Source organism: Malassezia globosa, assembly GCF_000181695.2.
Source record: "Malassezia globosa CBS 7966 chromosome Unknown mgl_sf_5.2, whole genome shotgun sequence".
NCBI classification, from domain to species: Eukaryota; Fungi; Basidiomycota; class Malasseziomycetes; order Malasseziales; family Malasseziaceae; genus Malassezia; species Malassezia globosa.
The window spans coordinates 100,101-114,845 of NW_001849867.1; the positions used below are offsets into that span (position 1 = coordinate 100,101).

The window sequence follows — 14,745 nt, forward strand, 5'->3', positions numbered from 1 at the left end:
TGGTTCGTTTGATCTAACGGGCGAGAGACACATCCATTTTGCTTCGCATGAACGACGCGCTCTTAGACGAAGTTAGCGATCCATCTGACTGGACAGGCGCATGGTCAGAGCTTCGACCACTTGATACCAGTCTCCGATGCGGTCTTTGCTACGTACGTGACGTGCTGGTGGCTGACCGCAGGACATTTTTCGCGCCCCCGTGGCGCTTCGAGAATGTGCACATCTGTTTTGCTCTTCTTGCATCAGAGAGCACATCAACCAACCTGGTGGAACCGGGACTTTTTGCCCAAACTGTCGCCAGAAAAAAGCCTTTGATGCAGAACTAGTTGCGCAGCCGGCACTTGAAGCCGCCGCAAATCATTGGCGTCATGCGCGGTACGTGGGCAGAAATTTTTTCTTTTGCCTTACCGAGAGCTGGTTTCTTACAAGATTAGACCATTTTTGATGAAGCAGTGGCGCACTATAGAGGCGCTTGAGTCGAATCTTCTACATAAGAACAATAAGCAGCTGGCAGCGCCAAGTGAAGACGGGGAGGCGCTGAAAGAAAAATTAGATGAACGTACGAAAAGACGACTTCGGCCACGGAAACGTGCAGCAGTCGACGATTTGGATGGTGAGCATGTTGATTACCGTGCTCTGGATGCATCGACGTTGGTCCAGTGTCCAATTTGCCAGCACGAATTTGACGCGGCCACTCTCAATGAACATCTGGATCGTGGATGCGGTCTTGATGACCCACATCCAGCATCGTCATCGGCGTTGTCGTCGACAGCATCGTCAAAAATGGATTCCTGGCTACGGAGGCCCTCCATGACGCACCAACCAAGTCCTAAACGACTCACTCGTCCTCAGTACCAGCTCAAGTCGGAAAAAGATCTACGCAAAATGCTCGAGGTATGCTTATGATTCCTCTCCTGACTCACCCACAGGCCCTGGAACTTCCGGCGAGTGGAACAAAGGATCGTTTAATTGATCGGCACCGACATTGGGTCAATTTATATAACGCGAATCTTGACGCCGCGCCTGCTTTGCGCGCCTCTATACCATCGCTACGAAAACAGCTTCGACAATGGGAACGTGCGCAAGATGAGTCTCTCTGCTCCAAAACGATCACCACCGAAAAACAGGCGCAATCATGGCTTAAAGCGAATCAGGATACATACGCGTCTCTAGCCGCTCAAGCACGAGCCACACTGCATGCTTCTGAAACGAAGTATTCTGCTGATCCCTCAACTGGGGGTCAAGATAGTAATATTCCTGGGCACTCATAGTTGCTCTCATGAAAATGTAAATTAAACCTTCATGAGAATGGCCCAAGTGTATTGTTCCCCTTCGCGCTTCACTCGCGTCCTGCAGATTTTAACCACGCCCAAAAACTCGCAGTTCTCGTTTGTAAGTAAATTAAAACTTAGTCTTACATGAGATGAATCCTACCTGATTTGACAACGACAAGACCTTATTTTCTCCACATCTCCTTTCGGTGCCACAAGTCTTTGAGTACCCTGCAAGGTTTGTTGAAAGCCTGGCGAGGTGAGAGCGTGGCTCTTTTCGCTCGCGGGCATGGATGACGAGCAATGTTTATCAAAAGAAACGAAAGTACAGACTTCCTCGCAATGTGAAATGCCGAAAAATACCGTGGGTGAACTGATGAGTGTTGAAGACCCAAAGAATTGGCCCCTGTCAAAGAAGGTGTACATCAATACCGTATTGATGATGATTGTGTTTTTGCAAACATACGCGTCAGGCGTATATTCTCCAGGTATTTCCGCCATGTTACACGATATAAATATGAGCAAAGAACTCGCCCATCTAGGCACAGGTATTTATATGTTTGGTATTTCGGTTGGATCATTACTATGGGGTCCCATGAGCCAAACCGTAGGGCGTCGACCCGTTTTTATCGTATCTCTCTTGGGTACCATACTTTTCAGCGTTGGTGCTAGTTTATCCATGCATGCAGCAGGAATTATCATATGTCGTTTTTTCGCTGGAGCAATGGGCGCTACGGCTTTTTCAAATGTCGCAGGAAGCATCGTTGATATGACGACGGAACGCGAGCGGAATCCATACAATACCATGTTTCGCTTCTTCACATTCATGGGACCTGCAGTCGCAGCTACTGTTGGCGCTGTTGTTGTTCATGATTCTAACTGGCATTGGAACTTGCGCAGTTTACCTGTTGCGGCATTCGCTTGCCTGGTACTATACACATGGACAGTGCCTGAGACGTATCTACCGATTCTCATTGAACAGCAGATCGAGACCGAGATGGAGAACGTGGAAGAGCAGCTACATCATCATTCATGGTTCCATCGGAAAGTAAACCACATTTACCATCATTTGCCCGGTCTGAAACTCGTGAAATTACTTTTATGGCGCGTGATTGTGTCACTTCCTGTACCATGGATTCTCCTGATTGAAGAACCACTAATTATGGTCATTACGTTTTACACGTCTCTTCTGTATGGCTTGCTGTATGGATTCCTTCTCATTTTTCCTCAGGTTTGGGGCACAGTCCGTGGCTTCTCTCCCGTTCAGGTGGGCTACACGTATTTTGCCGTGATGGCAGGATTCTGCTTGTCCACTGCGTTTGTATCGCTTTGGATCCAAAACACAGAGTACAGGCGTGCATACGATATGAACAAACACTCACCGGAGCTACGGATCCGCTCCGGTCTGTTTTCCACCTTCCTCGTACCGATAGGGCTGTTTCTCTTCGGTTGGACAGCACCATTCCCGCATGTGCATTGGATTGTCCCGTGCATTGGCGCCATGTGCTTTTCAATGGGCATGTTATGCGTTTTCAGCTCATGGATGGCATACATGACCGATACGTACAGCAATAACACAGCCGCTGTGATCGCAATGAATTCATTCGTACGCTGTGGACTTGCGGGGGCTTTCCCCTTATTCACTGAACAGATGGTCACTGGCATGACATTGCAAGGTGCGATGACTTTGTTCGGTGGCATATCGATCCCGCTCTCTGGCGCTGGCCTCGTCATTGCTTTCTATGGAAACCGGATCCGGGAAAAGAGCCGACATGCTGTGTATGGATAGTCATATCTCCTTTCAAAACTTGCCTGTAATATAGAGTCAGAGACGACCCGATATATTTGTGAAAAATACATACCACGAAGAAGGTTTAGAATCATCTCCCGCGCCGTGATCACACATGTGCGTCCGAATGTACGAAGATCGAGTGTCGAAAATAAGGAGTCAGCCATGCCAAAAGGAAGCATTGGTGGAACCCAGCCTTGCGCGAGCTCCAGCGCCCAGCATCCTGACTCTGGCATCATGTATTGCTTCACCTCACCTCGTTTCAAATGATGCATCGATCCGGCTGGGTACCGCTCAGCACTCAAATCACCGGCACGGAATGCAAGCTGCTCACCATAAAGAATGTGGAAGTAGTCATCTGCAGTATGACGGCCAGTGTGACCTTCCGTACCGATAGGTGTGCCAAAGAAAATCAAGTATTCAGTGATAGACGCGTGGATGATGTACATGGAACCCATGGCGCCACCTGCATTGTTGAATACCCATTCATTGGGATCTCGGAATGAGTTTCTGTTCAGCATCGGTGCAATCTTGGGATCCTTCTGGAGTTCACCCACGATCTCCTCAAAGATCATGTCAGCCGCATCGCCATGCTTCGCTACTGCATTTTTGGCAATTGCTTCTAATTTTGGCTGATCAAAAATAAAAAACTGACGCAAATTTGCTTCGACATAGGTAATAATTGTTCCAATAAGTGCAATGATCGTGGCGAGGATGGCCACGCCGATGAATGTGCGCCTCGGCTTGCTTGTCGACGTGCGCGGCTTGACCATGCTGAGTACGAAGATGCGAAAGACGTTAGGAGGGAAGGGCCGAGTGTGGAGGCATTAATGCCTGGCCCAGCGTGTGGTTGGACCTTCAATTTGCGAGGGATGTACGCTTTGTGCGAAAATACGCTCCATTTTTTTGTGCCGTTACTGAAAGTCCTCATTTACATAGAATGCTACAAACGTACGAGACAAGTGGTACTCGTTTTGCATAAATCACGCACTCTGTAGACGTGTCAATTAACTGCTGCCCACAACTGTGACGCAAAATCGACGCGTGCAGAGCCTGATCGCTGTAATGCCATATGATCAACGTCGAAAGACGCAGCTACATTTCTTCTGGCAGAGCGAACAAGGAGTGACGTAATTTGCGCATCAGGCTCATCATTCTCTTGACAGGGAATGAATCCCATACCACGAAACAGCTGCAATGCGAGACTGGGAAATTCAAATTAGCTCTTCGAAGTAACGGTCACTTACGCGTTACGGTCCATGCCCACTTCCTCCTCGACGTCCCAGTTTTCCACGACCTCACTTTCACGACGCAGCTCGTCGATCTCTGACTCTAGCATAGACAAGGTTGATTCTTGATCATTTATGTTTTTGGCTAAATCGAACTTTTCATCTTCGAGTGCTTTCATGATAGATGTGTGATCCTCGAGTGAGCGCCATTCTGTCGACGCGCGTGTAGAGCTTTCACGTAGTCTGGCCACTGACAACTCGAGCTCTATGCTATGTCAGCTAATCCGAAATCGCCTTTCATATACATACGCTGGATCATGCCAGAAAACTCGGCCTGTTCTGCTTCACGCCGACGCTGAACTTCTTCCAACATGCCCTTAAAGTCTCTGATGCGGGATAGTTCTTCATCAGGGACCAGCACTGAATTCAACTCGCTTATCATTTCACTGCCGAGTTAGTACCGCATTTTCCTAGCATTATGAAGTTCCAAAAGTATACGCACGGCAAACTGGATTCTGGGATATGTGCATCGGAAGATCGAGCTGACATGGTGTACACTATCAGGATAACGACACTGCGTGATTGTGCATATTGTATGGCCACGTGGCCAACAAAATTCAAAAACAAAAACTTGTGACAAGAGTGGGATTCGAACCCACGCCCGAAGACAACGGAAGCTGGAAGCTTTTGAATTAAGGAAACCTTAACGTTGCGCCTTAGACCACTCGGCCATCTTGCCTGAACTGTTAATGGACGATATGAATTTAATGTATATCAAAACGATAAAAATCGTAAGCATGATGCCTACCTTACTCTGAGTTTGTCTAAGGTTCCTAATTGAGTTTGAAGAAATGCATCCAAAACAATCCATGTTATTCCTACGATGGTTCTAGTCCTAGGATATGCTTGGGTTTAGCGAAGAGTAGCACGTACCTTGAATTCATCTCTGATGATCCATTTAGCCCCTAGCTTTTTACTTTCACGCATTGCACATTCTTGGAGACGTGCTTCAATGGCAGCTTTGCTTACACCTTTGACAGTGGGAGCGAAATGCTCGCGGAGGTCCTCGACAAGAGCGGGTTTCGAGCGTGTTGACCCTTGAATCATGGACAGCAGCTCGGGCAGGCGGGTATCAGGAAACATAAATTTGGTCGTGCGTGGCTGACCAGTGGATACAGTGTGGACAGTGCTAGAATCTGAAGCGTCAGGAGGAACAGAGGCATTAGGAATCGACGATGCCGCCGAAGGCACGGTGCTCAGCTTGCTTTCATCTGTCACACATATGTTTGTTGACACAAATGAAAATGGGTCCAAGCCCACATAGGCATCATTCATTAAATGGATTTGGTAGGGCGCAAAACTATCGTGACTTGGCACAGACACAGTAGTTTCCCAATGGGGACCCGTCGAATAGGGCACCAGCTTAGAGTCAAATCGTCGACCCAAGAGTTTGAGTTTCTTTTTGGGCTTAAGGCTGTGCGCAGTTGATGGACCACGAATCAACGCATTCCGTGATGAAGCAACATAACCAGATATACTGGATTCTTCTTCTGCTGGTACAATTTCGTCCTCTTCTAGATCATCTTCGAGCCAGTCTTGCATTTCGGAATCGGCCTCAGAATTGCCGATACTCTCCGCATCTTCTTCCCGATCATCCAAAGCATCGTCTACATTTTCACCTTCTTCCATATCTTCCCACTCGAGATCACTGTCAAACGAGTAGTCGATAGATAGTGGATCTTGTCCGAAAGGCCTTCGTGGGCGAATAAATGTAGACGATCGAGTGTGTGTTCCGATCCAGCCGGGACGTCTGTCAAGATGAAACTGCAGTAGCTTAATGGAAACAAGCTCGCGATTGTTGAGCTTTTCTAACTCACGTTTAGCGCGCTCCTCGGCATTTCCGCCGAGGACGTCCGACTCAGTGACCGTTTTGACAATGTCCCGCACACAGACGGGCGGATGAATTCCCTGCCTCGTTGGTTTGTGTAAAGCACGTTCAGACCGGAAGGCCAGTTGGAATTCAGCGAGCAGCGCTTTTGTCGACTTATGTCGTGTGTCGAGCTGATCAAGAAGTTCATCATTCACTGGATGGTAGAATCGATTCGTTTCTGCCATGTCTTTGTACTCACAAGGAGGAAATGTTAGCTCAAAATCTGTCTTCTTCTCGAGATTTTCGTTATCTTTTTTAAGAGACTTGATCGTAGGCTGTTGAAAAAAGGAATTGAAGAGCCGGACTTGCGCTAGCTTGTCCTTTTCTTCCTTCTCCTCCTTAGCCTGACGTTCTGCACGGCGCGATTCGCGTAATTTCGTTCGTTCAGACTTTTCCTTCGGAGCTGATGGTGCCGTGCGTTTCGTGGGTGAGTCTTCTGGAGTAGGAGCATCTTGAAACGGAATAGGTGATGATGATGGTACATTCGATGATGTCTCAGATTCAGCAGATGGGTGTACATTTTTTGGTGGTCGCGTTGGCTTTTTGGATGTCAAAAGGGACTGCCGCTTTTCCGATGGGAGTGCTTGAAACATGGAATTGGCCTCTTCTCGCGCTCGAATACGCTCTTCGCGACGTGACATGAGTTTGTCAAGATTTTCTTTGGGCAGCAAACTTGCGTCCGTGACTTCCCAGCGCCATATGTGCAGTGACTATTGTGTAAGATGATCAACCGTTTATACGTACAGGAGGAACAACATCTTCGTCTTGACTTGACTCTATGCCGTAGTTGACTCGTTTTGCAATCGCTCTAAGACTTGTCTGAATTGCTGAAACAGGAAGTGTATCAAAGCTCTCGCCAGCGCCATTCACGAACTCGCTTCCTTCTGGCAGTAATGTTGCATGAATTTTTCGGGCCAGTTCTACTTCCGGCTTGTCACTTATGGTCAATCTTCAGTAGCTCCGCGATGTAATACGGTACCTTTCTTGTGCTAACGAGGCAATTACACTTAGATGTTCAGGAGGCATTTCGGTAAATACATCCGATCGGTGCTCTGCAAAGAATGACTGAAACGCAAGAACAGCTACATGTAAGCATTGAAGGCCTTTCGTACCTCTCAAAACAGGCATCGTTCGATCCCAACCGACGGCCTTTTGGCGCAGACTCAAGCGTGTATTCTTCAGCGTGACAAGTGCAGCAGGTGCGACTCGTGCCTGTTTTTTGGTTTTCAACGACGGTATCTCTTCCGCTTTGCGCTTGGCAGGTTCCTGCGCCGATTGCGTGCCGTGATGGGCAAGTTCTTTACCGTCCATGGCCGGGGACCGCCAAGCAGCGATGAATTGGAATTTGACTTTGTGACAGCGCTTCAGGACAAACGCGTGACGCGTCGCGTCCATTTCGTTGATAAAATCCTGCCCTAGTAGGGAAAAAGGTATTCAACACAACACGTGTCAGCTTATGTTTCTCCATAGATTTGTGTTCGTGCGTTCCGCTGAAAGGACACAAGGATTGTGACACTACGGCATGTCCACAGCAGAGAGTCAGCCGTGGGTTGAGCGCTAGTGCGTTGAAGTACGATAAGAAACTGACAATAGCCGTCCTAAATCAATTGATGAAGTGGCTTCACAACAGCATGCCGTGAATGTACTTCGAAAAGCACTCACGTCGGCAAACGTACGTAATTTTGACTCCTTGGTTCGCATCGCTCACTGTTGCCAAGCTGCCTCACATGCTGTTCTATGGTCCACCGGGAACGGGAAAAACCTCTACAATTCTAGCCTTGGCTCGACAACTATATGGGTATGTCTGAACGGAGCGTGGCGCGACTTTGCTGACTGGGGGCTTTAGGCCAGAATTGATGCGCTCGCGAGTGCTTGAACTGAATGCATCAGACGAGCGCGGTATTTCCGTTGTGCGAGACAAGATTAAGTCTTTTGCACGAGCTGCTGTGTCTGCGCCTAATCCAGACTACCCATCACCGCCATACAAAATCGTCATACTTGATGAGGCTGACAGTATGACACAGGACGCCCAAGGCGCCCTTCGTCGAATTATGGAACAGTACAGCCGTATCACTCGATTCTGTCTGGTATGCAATTATGTGACCCGCATTATCGAGCCTGTAGCGTCGCGCTGCAGCAAGTTTCGTTTCAGGCCCTTGGATGTCGCCAGCACAGAGGCACGTCTGCTGCACATAGCCCAGATGGAAGGCTTGCGGCTAAATCCTGATCTGGTGCCTGTACTGATACGCTCATCAGAAGGGGACATGCGTCGGAGCATTACATATCTACAATCCATTGCTCGTCTGGCATCTGCACGCGGTGGTGACGTGCGAGATATGTCTCCTACAACAGTTAGTGAGCTTGCTGGTGCGGTGCCGACATATGTGATTCAGTCACTTGTGCGCGCAATTGGTATCGATTCTGATGATATAAATGATGAATTGCCTCCGCGTGCCACTGGTAGCACCGACTTTGACGTGATTGAGCGTGCTGTTCGACATGTTGTTCGAGAAGGCTACTCCAGCTTACAGGTCGTTCTTCAAGTACGTTCCGTGCCTATTTTGGTATCATTTTACTCACATCTTAGCTACATGACTATATTATCTCGCATCCGCTCCTCTCTGCCAAGCGAAAAACGAAATGCGCTCTTCACTTGGGTGCAACAGACAAGTCTCTCATGGACGGCGGCGAGGAAAGTCTTCAATTGCTGGCATTGTGCCTGGCCCTCCACGAGGATGTTATAGGACCACCCTAATAGGAACAATAGCTCGACGGATGACGGCAGTAGGGGCTGCCAAAAGACGTCGATGAGGCCATTTCTTCTGTTGCTCCCAGACCTACAGATAGCAGTGGCTGCTGGCTCCTGGCGACCGCTACTTGCTCTAAACGACCACGATGCCGTATGTGAGGACACAAAATATCCACTAACTGATTTCTCTAGGCTGTACGAACTATTTTGCGTTGCGATCGCTTCTGCTGAATCGGTACGCAGACACCTTGGTCACAAGAGCTTTTGCGCTAACAGGCTTATAGGCGCCCTTGCGTGATTTGGTGCACACAACGTCGCGACTTGTATTGGATCACGGTGGTGTTGTGCGAAACGTGCAGTATTGGGGAAAACGCACTTTGCCGCAGCGCGCGAGGCGGCATCAACAGCTGCATTCATCTGGAGAGTACGTGTGCGAATGAAATCACAAAAAGAGACCTAACACATGAAAAGTTACTGGCTTATGCAATTTGATACCAATGCGCCTACTCTAAAGGTTTTGAATGACCGTCTGCGTCAAGATCCGCGTGTAATCAAATGGAATACGCTCAAGCTTGGTGAGAAGCTGCGTGAACTTGTGCCACCGGGTGCCTCTGGTGGTACTACGCCATCCCAATCGACTATGGGTGGAAGGACAGTCGACTATCTCGGCTAGCTGAAAAAAAATGACATCCACAATTTTCTTATTCCCTTACGCGCTGGAAGAAACATTGGACCAAAAAAAGAGCGACCTTTCCTCATTATGCTTTTAGAGGCTCGATCTATGTGGCTGCAGATGGCAATGATAACACTATATGATCTGTGATGTACATCGTATCCATAGCACCAATGACATCTGCTATCTGAGAACTCTGGAGTCCCTTGATTCTCTCACACTCGATGGAGGTGTAGTTGGCGAGAGCGCGACCCACCTCGAATGATGTAGGCGCTTCAGAAGCGTCGTCTTCGTTCTGGCCTTGCCGGACTTTGAGTCGCACAGCTTGAAGTCGTTCCCAGTTGCCTTCAACTCCCACCACACCAGCAGGCAGGAGACGACCACCCGACTCTTTCCGTGAAATTCGCTCGTACGCGCCGCGATCGATGATCAACGCACCACATGGGTGCATCGCGTGGAGAATCTGCCATTTCTGCGCCGGTAGCCGTTGACGCTGAGGAAGAAATAGTGTACACGGAGGGTCGACAAGTTGCATATCAGATCTACTGCTCGCCTGTGCCACAATGTCCTGCTCCACAATGCGGACGATGTTTTCAGGATGTGCGCCATTCAGAATGACCGTGGCTACGCCGGCGGCCATGGCTAGTTCAGCAGCCACTAGTTTGGTTTGCATACCGCCAGTGCCAAACGAGGAACCCATCGTCTTGACGCACGTGGCTTTCCTAGCTTCGTCCATGTTGCGCACGACATGAAGTCTGTGTGCATCGGGACGCGTGCGTGGATTGTCGGTGTAAAGACCATCTACATCCGTGCACAGAAAAAGGTAATCAGCATCGATAATGCCAGCCGTGATTGCTGACAACGAGTCATTATCACCAAATCGCATTTCGAATACAGACACGGTGTCATTTTCATTGACAATTGGTACGGCATAAAAGTTGTCCATAAGAAGAGTATCAAGTGTCGTGCGCGCATTCACGTACCGCGGGCTATCTGCCAAATCTGAACGTGTCAATAGAACTTGAGCTATGTTGATGCCCAGCATGCCAAACAAATTGTCCCACAGTGTCATCAGCCGCAGCTGTCCAAGCGCTGCTAGAGCCTGGCGCTCTCCAAGATTCTTTGGCTTCGTCTTAATGTTCATGCGAATGCGACCCAAGCCAATTGCTCCTGAGCAGACCAACACCACACGGTGTCCGTTCTGTCGAAGCTGCGACACGGCCTCAACGATGGACGACATGATGCGGATTTTGGGCTCCAAGGTCGATTCAGAGAGAATCGATGATGAACCGAGCTTGATCACGACCGTTTTGCGCCTCATCCCATCTTTCAGCATCGCCCAGCACACACACACACACACACCCGCTGTCGCTCTTGGCACACGCAGTAAGAAGGTTGTGGTGCGTGGCAGCAGCGGCTTTTGTTTGAACGCACGGCGCACGACTCACGTGACTCACATTCATGCACTTCCCCATTTTTTTTGTCCCTCTCATCCAAACGCTTGTGTGCCAAAAAAATTTCTTGTTCTCGACGACGTGCTCGATAGTTCAGAGTGTGGAACGAGACTTGTGTACGGGCCGGTCATCTACTCACTTGCGTCAGATTAAGACGCTTGCGCTCTTTCAGACGTGAAAAGGGAAGAAGAGGACGCCGTCTACCATCATGAATGACGTGAGCGACAAAGTAGGCTCGCTAGGACCTGGGGCTAAGCCGTCGTCTGTGCCGGTGCCTCTGCATCGTGTACGATTTGTTGACTGGAGCCCGTCAGCGATTACGGCATTGGCTTTGTCGCCCATACCGTATCAGGGAAGCACAAGTGCAGCACGCTCTGTGCTCGCCGTGGGGCGCGACAATGGGAATATTGATCTTTGCATGTGGTGTGAAGACACGTCCTCCGGTCATGCATCTGTTGCAAAGGGATGGACACCTGTGATGACGCTGCTGGGCGACGAGCACTATAAGATCGAGTCACTTGCATTCACTGTGTCTCGAGATGCGAAATACGGTGTGGTTGGGGACGCATACTTGCGTCTTTTCAGCACATCCGGAGGCAGTATAGTGTCGGAACACTTTTTGCCCGCATCCATTGCGTATATGGGTGAGCGATCTATCTTTGCACAGGTCCCTGATCCGCCAAAGGTACCTACGCGCACTCTATCGTCGCATGGCGGTGCAGTTTGGAGTATGGCTGCAAGTCCTACAGGCAAATACTTGGCGATTGGGTGTGAAGATGGAGTCGTACGTCTTATTGACGTGGGGGGAGATGCGTTCGAGCACGTCGGTACTGGGATGCGTGTGGCTCCGCGCATGACACGTGTTGCGAGCCGAATTTTGAGTTTGGCTTGGGGACCGCCGCGTCGTAACGTGCCATCTAAGCCAAAGAAACATGTATCGCGTCAAGGCGCGATACATACTGACGACAGTGACGATGACGAGGATGATGACGACGAAGATGAGGATGTGGAGGATGAATGGATTGATACGTTTCTTCTCGGTGGTCTAGGGAATTCCACAGCAGCTGTGTGGGATGTAATGACGGGCCAACTTCGCTCGCGCCTCACGCTGCTGAAGAATCGACAAGAGCATACCATTGTGTGGAGTGTGGCAGTTTTGCGGGATGGCACACTTGTGTCAGGCGACTCGACAGGTCGTGTGACATTCTTTGACGCACGAACACGCATCCCGATTCCTGGCGCTACGTTCCAGTGCCATACAGCAGGAGCCGATGTCCTAACATTGTGTGTAAGCGCTGATTCCTGCGCCGTATACAGTGCTGGCGTTGATCAGAAAGTCGTCGAGTATATGCATGTGGGCCATGCCTGGACCCATACCGGCACACGCCGACTCCATGCGCATGATATTCGTGCTTTGGCAATAGACCCACCCTTGAACTTCCTGTCTGGCCCAGCCTCTGTATCAACGTCCCAATCCACCCCTACTTCAATGTCAAATGTACCCATTCTTATCAGTGGTGGTCTGGACTTTCACCTTGTGCTGACGCCTGCTTCTCATGCCTCGTGGCGCTCAAAGCAACAACCTAACAACCCGGTGTCGTCCAGTCTTTCCACGTCTTTTGCCGATACGACGCAGCGTCGCGTCGCATTCGTGCCTACGAATGGGCGGGATAGTGTCGTTGGTGTAGCGCCTCTAAAGCGTTGGATCATGCTTCGTCGTGAGCGCAGCATAGCGATTTGGGCCCTCGGTGATCACGAATCTGATCCTTGGCACAAGGTATGGGAACTAGAGCTGAGCACGCGCTCAAATCTTGGTGCTGCAGCCATTAGTGCGGATGGTCAGTTCCTGGCCGTATCAGATCTATACGAGACAAAGCTGTACTCGATGCAAGCCACGCCGCGGCGAATTGCATCTCTTGGGCCTGCCATTCACGGACGCGATGTGTCTGCGCCGGGTGCGTCTGCCTTGGTCTTCACCCCGGATTCCTCGCGTCTCGTGCTTTGCACGGTGCATGGCTCGTATGTTCATGTTGTTCAACTTCCAGCGTCGGCGACCGACGAGCCAGTGCTGCTCAAGTCGTTCGCTCAACACCGGACGAAGCGGTTCGCCGCTGCCTCTGCCGCAGGCTCTAACACACCCACCAGTGCATCGGCGAGTGACGGACGTGTTCTGAGCAAGGGCCATGTTCGGCCCGACCTGTACACGACGACGCCGCTGTCTGAGCCAGCGAACCACAAGTCATCCGCTGCGACCGCAACAGAGCTGGGATCAGGGCGCGAAGTATTACGTGATTCATACGCTCCCATTCTGTTGGCCGTCGTATCGCCTGACGGACAATGGCTCTTGACGGCTGATGCTGCTCGGCGTATGCATGTGTTTCATCTTGATACCTTATCGTACCAACGGGCACTGGCATCACCAGTGTGCGTGCCCAGTAGTGCATGTTTCCATCCGACACATCCCAGCCTGTTGGCCATCGCACTTCCGACAAATCAGGTCCTGTTCTATGATCTCGAGGCAGACGATGCGCCTGCATGGGAGGCTAGTTTGCGGCATGAAGTCGATGCACAACTGGGGCGGATCCGTGAGCCTGTGGTAGGGTGCATGTGGCTGTCTGGTAATGAGGGGGCGTGCTCGCTTGTGTTGTATGGCCCGACGTGGCTCTGCACGGCCCGTCCACTCACGACTCGAACGTCTGTGCGGAAGAAACGGCGTAATGGGCAAGACGATCCCACGATGGGCTCTGGTGAATCGGCCTGGTCCGTTCGCACGACATTTAAATATCAGCCACTGCTGTATGTTGGCGCAATGTCAACGAATGAACCGGAGCTGCTTGTCGTCGAAAGGCCATACTTTGCCCTTGCACAGTCGCTACCACCGGCATTCTATCGTGGAGCGAAGTACGGTATGTAGACTATGTACGGTAATTAGCGAGTGCATGGTAAGCACGGATGTACGCGCCCTTGCCTCTCTCTCTCTCTCTACCTCCTAACGCTTGGATGCTGCCAGGTCCGCATGAATCGAGGACTTGATGACACCAAGCATATGAGGCGCGTGGTGTCCGCTGAGCAATGCCTGCACATACTCAGGTCGAACACCACTCGTCAAGTACTTTTGACTTGTGCCCTGGGCCTGCAAAGGTCGCGCGAGCAATTGTGCGAGCCGCTGTTTTAAGCTCGCGAGCTTCGTAGCAGAGGGTGAGCGTTTCTGTTTTTTCCGTCGCGATGCATCGACATCCGCATCCTTATCACTTGCATCGCTTTCGTAATCGAGATCTGCATCTCGCGCAAGCGTACGGAGCCAAGCATCGTCATGCGATGCTTTCGTCTGTGCATGTGATAGGGAATCAATCTCACGCGCCAGAGCAAGCCGCTCACGAATCGGACCAAGGAACGAGTACTCAATCGGCAGCGACGCCACACGGTCGTCGCGTCCTAGCGTGCGCCACAGGTCGCGCCATAAACGCAGCTCATTCGGCTCAATAAGTGCTACAGACACACCTGTGTGTCCTGCACGCGCTGTGCGACCGGCGCGATGCACGTACGTATCGGCGGAGCGAGGGATCTGGAAATGCACGACGTGATCGACGCCCGGGATGTCAATGCCACGCGCTGCAACATCTGTCGCTAGCAGAACTGCATGCGACGCG

The 14,745-nt window shown here is 50.6% G+C and overlaps 10 protein-coding genes across 10 annotated transcripts; 5 read left to right on the top strand and 5 right to left on the bottom strand.

Moving 5' to 3' along the window:
* Window positions 1-47: 47 nt before the first annotated feature.
* On the top strand, window positions 48-1,271 carry MGL_2236 (uncharacterized protein; the record flags this gene model as incomplete). Its single annotated transcript, XM_001730388.1, has 4 exons — window positions 48-152; window positions 302-375; window positions 570-894; window positions 930-1,271. 4 exons carry the CDS (start codon window positions 48-50, stop codon window positions 1,269-1,271), a joined length of 846 nt encoding a protein of 281 aa, XP_001730440.1.
* A 724-nt stretch (window positions 1,272-1,995) lies between these two features.
* Window positions 1,996-3,060, top strand: MGL_2237 (uncharacterized protein; the record flags this gene model as incomplete). The annotated part of the gene is made up of 1 exon (XM_001730389.1): window positions 1,996-3,060. One exon carries the CDS (start codon window positions 1,996-1,998, stop codon window positions 3,058-3,060), a length of 1,065 nt encoding a protein of 354 aa, XP_001730441.1.
* MGL_2238 (uncharacterized protein) lies at window positions 3,012-3,833 on the bottom strand (the record flags this gene model as incomplete). Its single annotated transcript, XM_001730390.1, has 1 exon — window positions 3,012-3,833. The coding sequence occupies one exon, from the start codon at window positions 3,831-3,833 to the stop codon at window positions 3,012-3,014; it is 822 nt and encodes a 273-aa protein (XP_001730442.1).
* Window positions 3,834-4,303: 470 nt separating this feature from the next.
* MGL_2239 (uncharacterized protein) lies at window positions 4,304-4,468 on the bottom strand (the record flags this gene model as incomplete). The annotated part of the gene is made up of 1 exon (XM_001730391.1): window positions 4,304-4,468. The coding sequence occupies one exon, from the start codon at window positions 4,466-4,468 to the stop codon at window positions 4,304-4,306; it is 165 nt and encodes a 54-aa protein (XP_001730443.1).
* A 733-nt stretch (window positions 4,469-5,201) lies between these two features.
* MGL_2240 (uncharacterized protein) lies at window positions 5,202-6,860 on the bottom strand (the record flags this gene model as incomplete). The annotated part of the gene is made up of 1 exon (XM_001730392.1): window positions 5,202-6,860. One exon carries the CDS (start codon window positions 6,858-6,860, stop codon window positions 5,202-5,204), a length of 1,659 nt encoding a protein of 552 aa, XP_001730444.1.
* An 881-nt stretch (window positions 6,861-7,741) lies between these two features.
* MGL_2241 (uncharacterized protein) lies at window positions 7,742-8,974 on the top strand (the record flags this gene model as incomplete). Its single annotated transcript, XM_001730393.1, has 5 exons — window positions 7,742-7,779; window positions 7,813-7,891; window positions 7,938-8,017; window positions 8,066-8,762; window positions 8,807-8,974. The coding sequence occupies 5 exons, from the start codon at window positions 7,742-7,744 to the stop codon at window positions 8,972-8,974; spliced, it is 1,062 nt and encodes a 353-aa protein (XP_001730445.1).
* Window positions 8,975-9,431: 457 nt separating this feature from the next.
* Window positions 9,432-9,641, top strand: MGL_2242 (uncharacterized protein; the record flags this gene model as incomplete). Its single annotated transcript, XM_001730394.1, has 1 exon — window positions 9,432-9,641. The coding sequence occupies one exon, from the start codon at window positions 9,432-9,434 to the stop codon at window positions 9,639-9,641; it is 210 nt and encodes a 69-aa protein (XP_001730446.1).
* A 106-nt stretch (window positions 9,642-9,747) lies between these two features.
* MGL_2243 (uncharacterized protein) lies at window positions 9,748-10,962 on the bottom strand (the record flags this gene model as incomplete). Its single annotated transcript, XM_001730395.1, has 1 exon — window positions 9,748-10,962. The coding sequence occupies one exon, from the start codon at window positions 10,960-10,962 to the stop codon at window positions 9,748-9,750; it is 1,215 nt and encodes a 404-aa protein (XP_001730447.1).
* Window positions 10,963-11,303: 341 nt separating this feature from the next.
* Window positions 11,304-14,009, top strand: MGL_2244 (uncharacterized protein; the record flags this gene model as incomplete). Its single annotated transcript, XM_001730396.1, has 1 exon — window positions 11,304-14,009. One exon carries the CDS (start codon window positions 11,304-11,306, stop codon window positions 14,007-14,009), a length of 2,706 nt encoding a protein of 901 aa, XP_001730448.1.
* A 75-nt stretch (window positions 14,010-14,084) lies between these two features.
* Window positions 14,085-14,716, bottom strand: MGL_2245 (uncharacterized protein; the record flags this gene model as incomplete). The annotated part of the gene is made up of 2 exons (XM_001730397.1): window positions 14,085-14,605; window positions 14,641-14,716. The coding sequence occupies 2 exons, from the start codon at window positions 14,714-14,716 to the stop codon at window positions 14,085-14,087; spliced, it is 597 nt and encodes a 198-aa protein (XP_001730449.1).
* Between the last annotated feature and the right edge of the window lie 29 nt (window positions 14,717-14,745).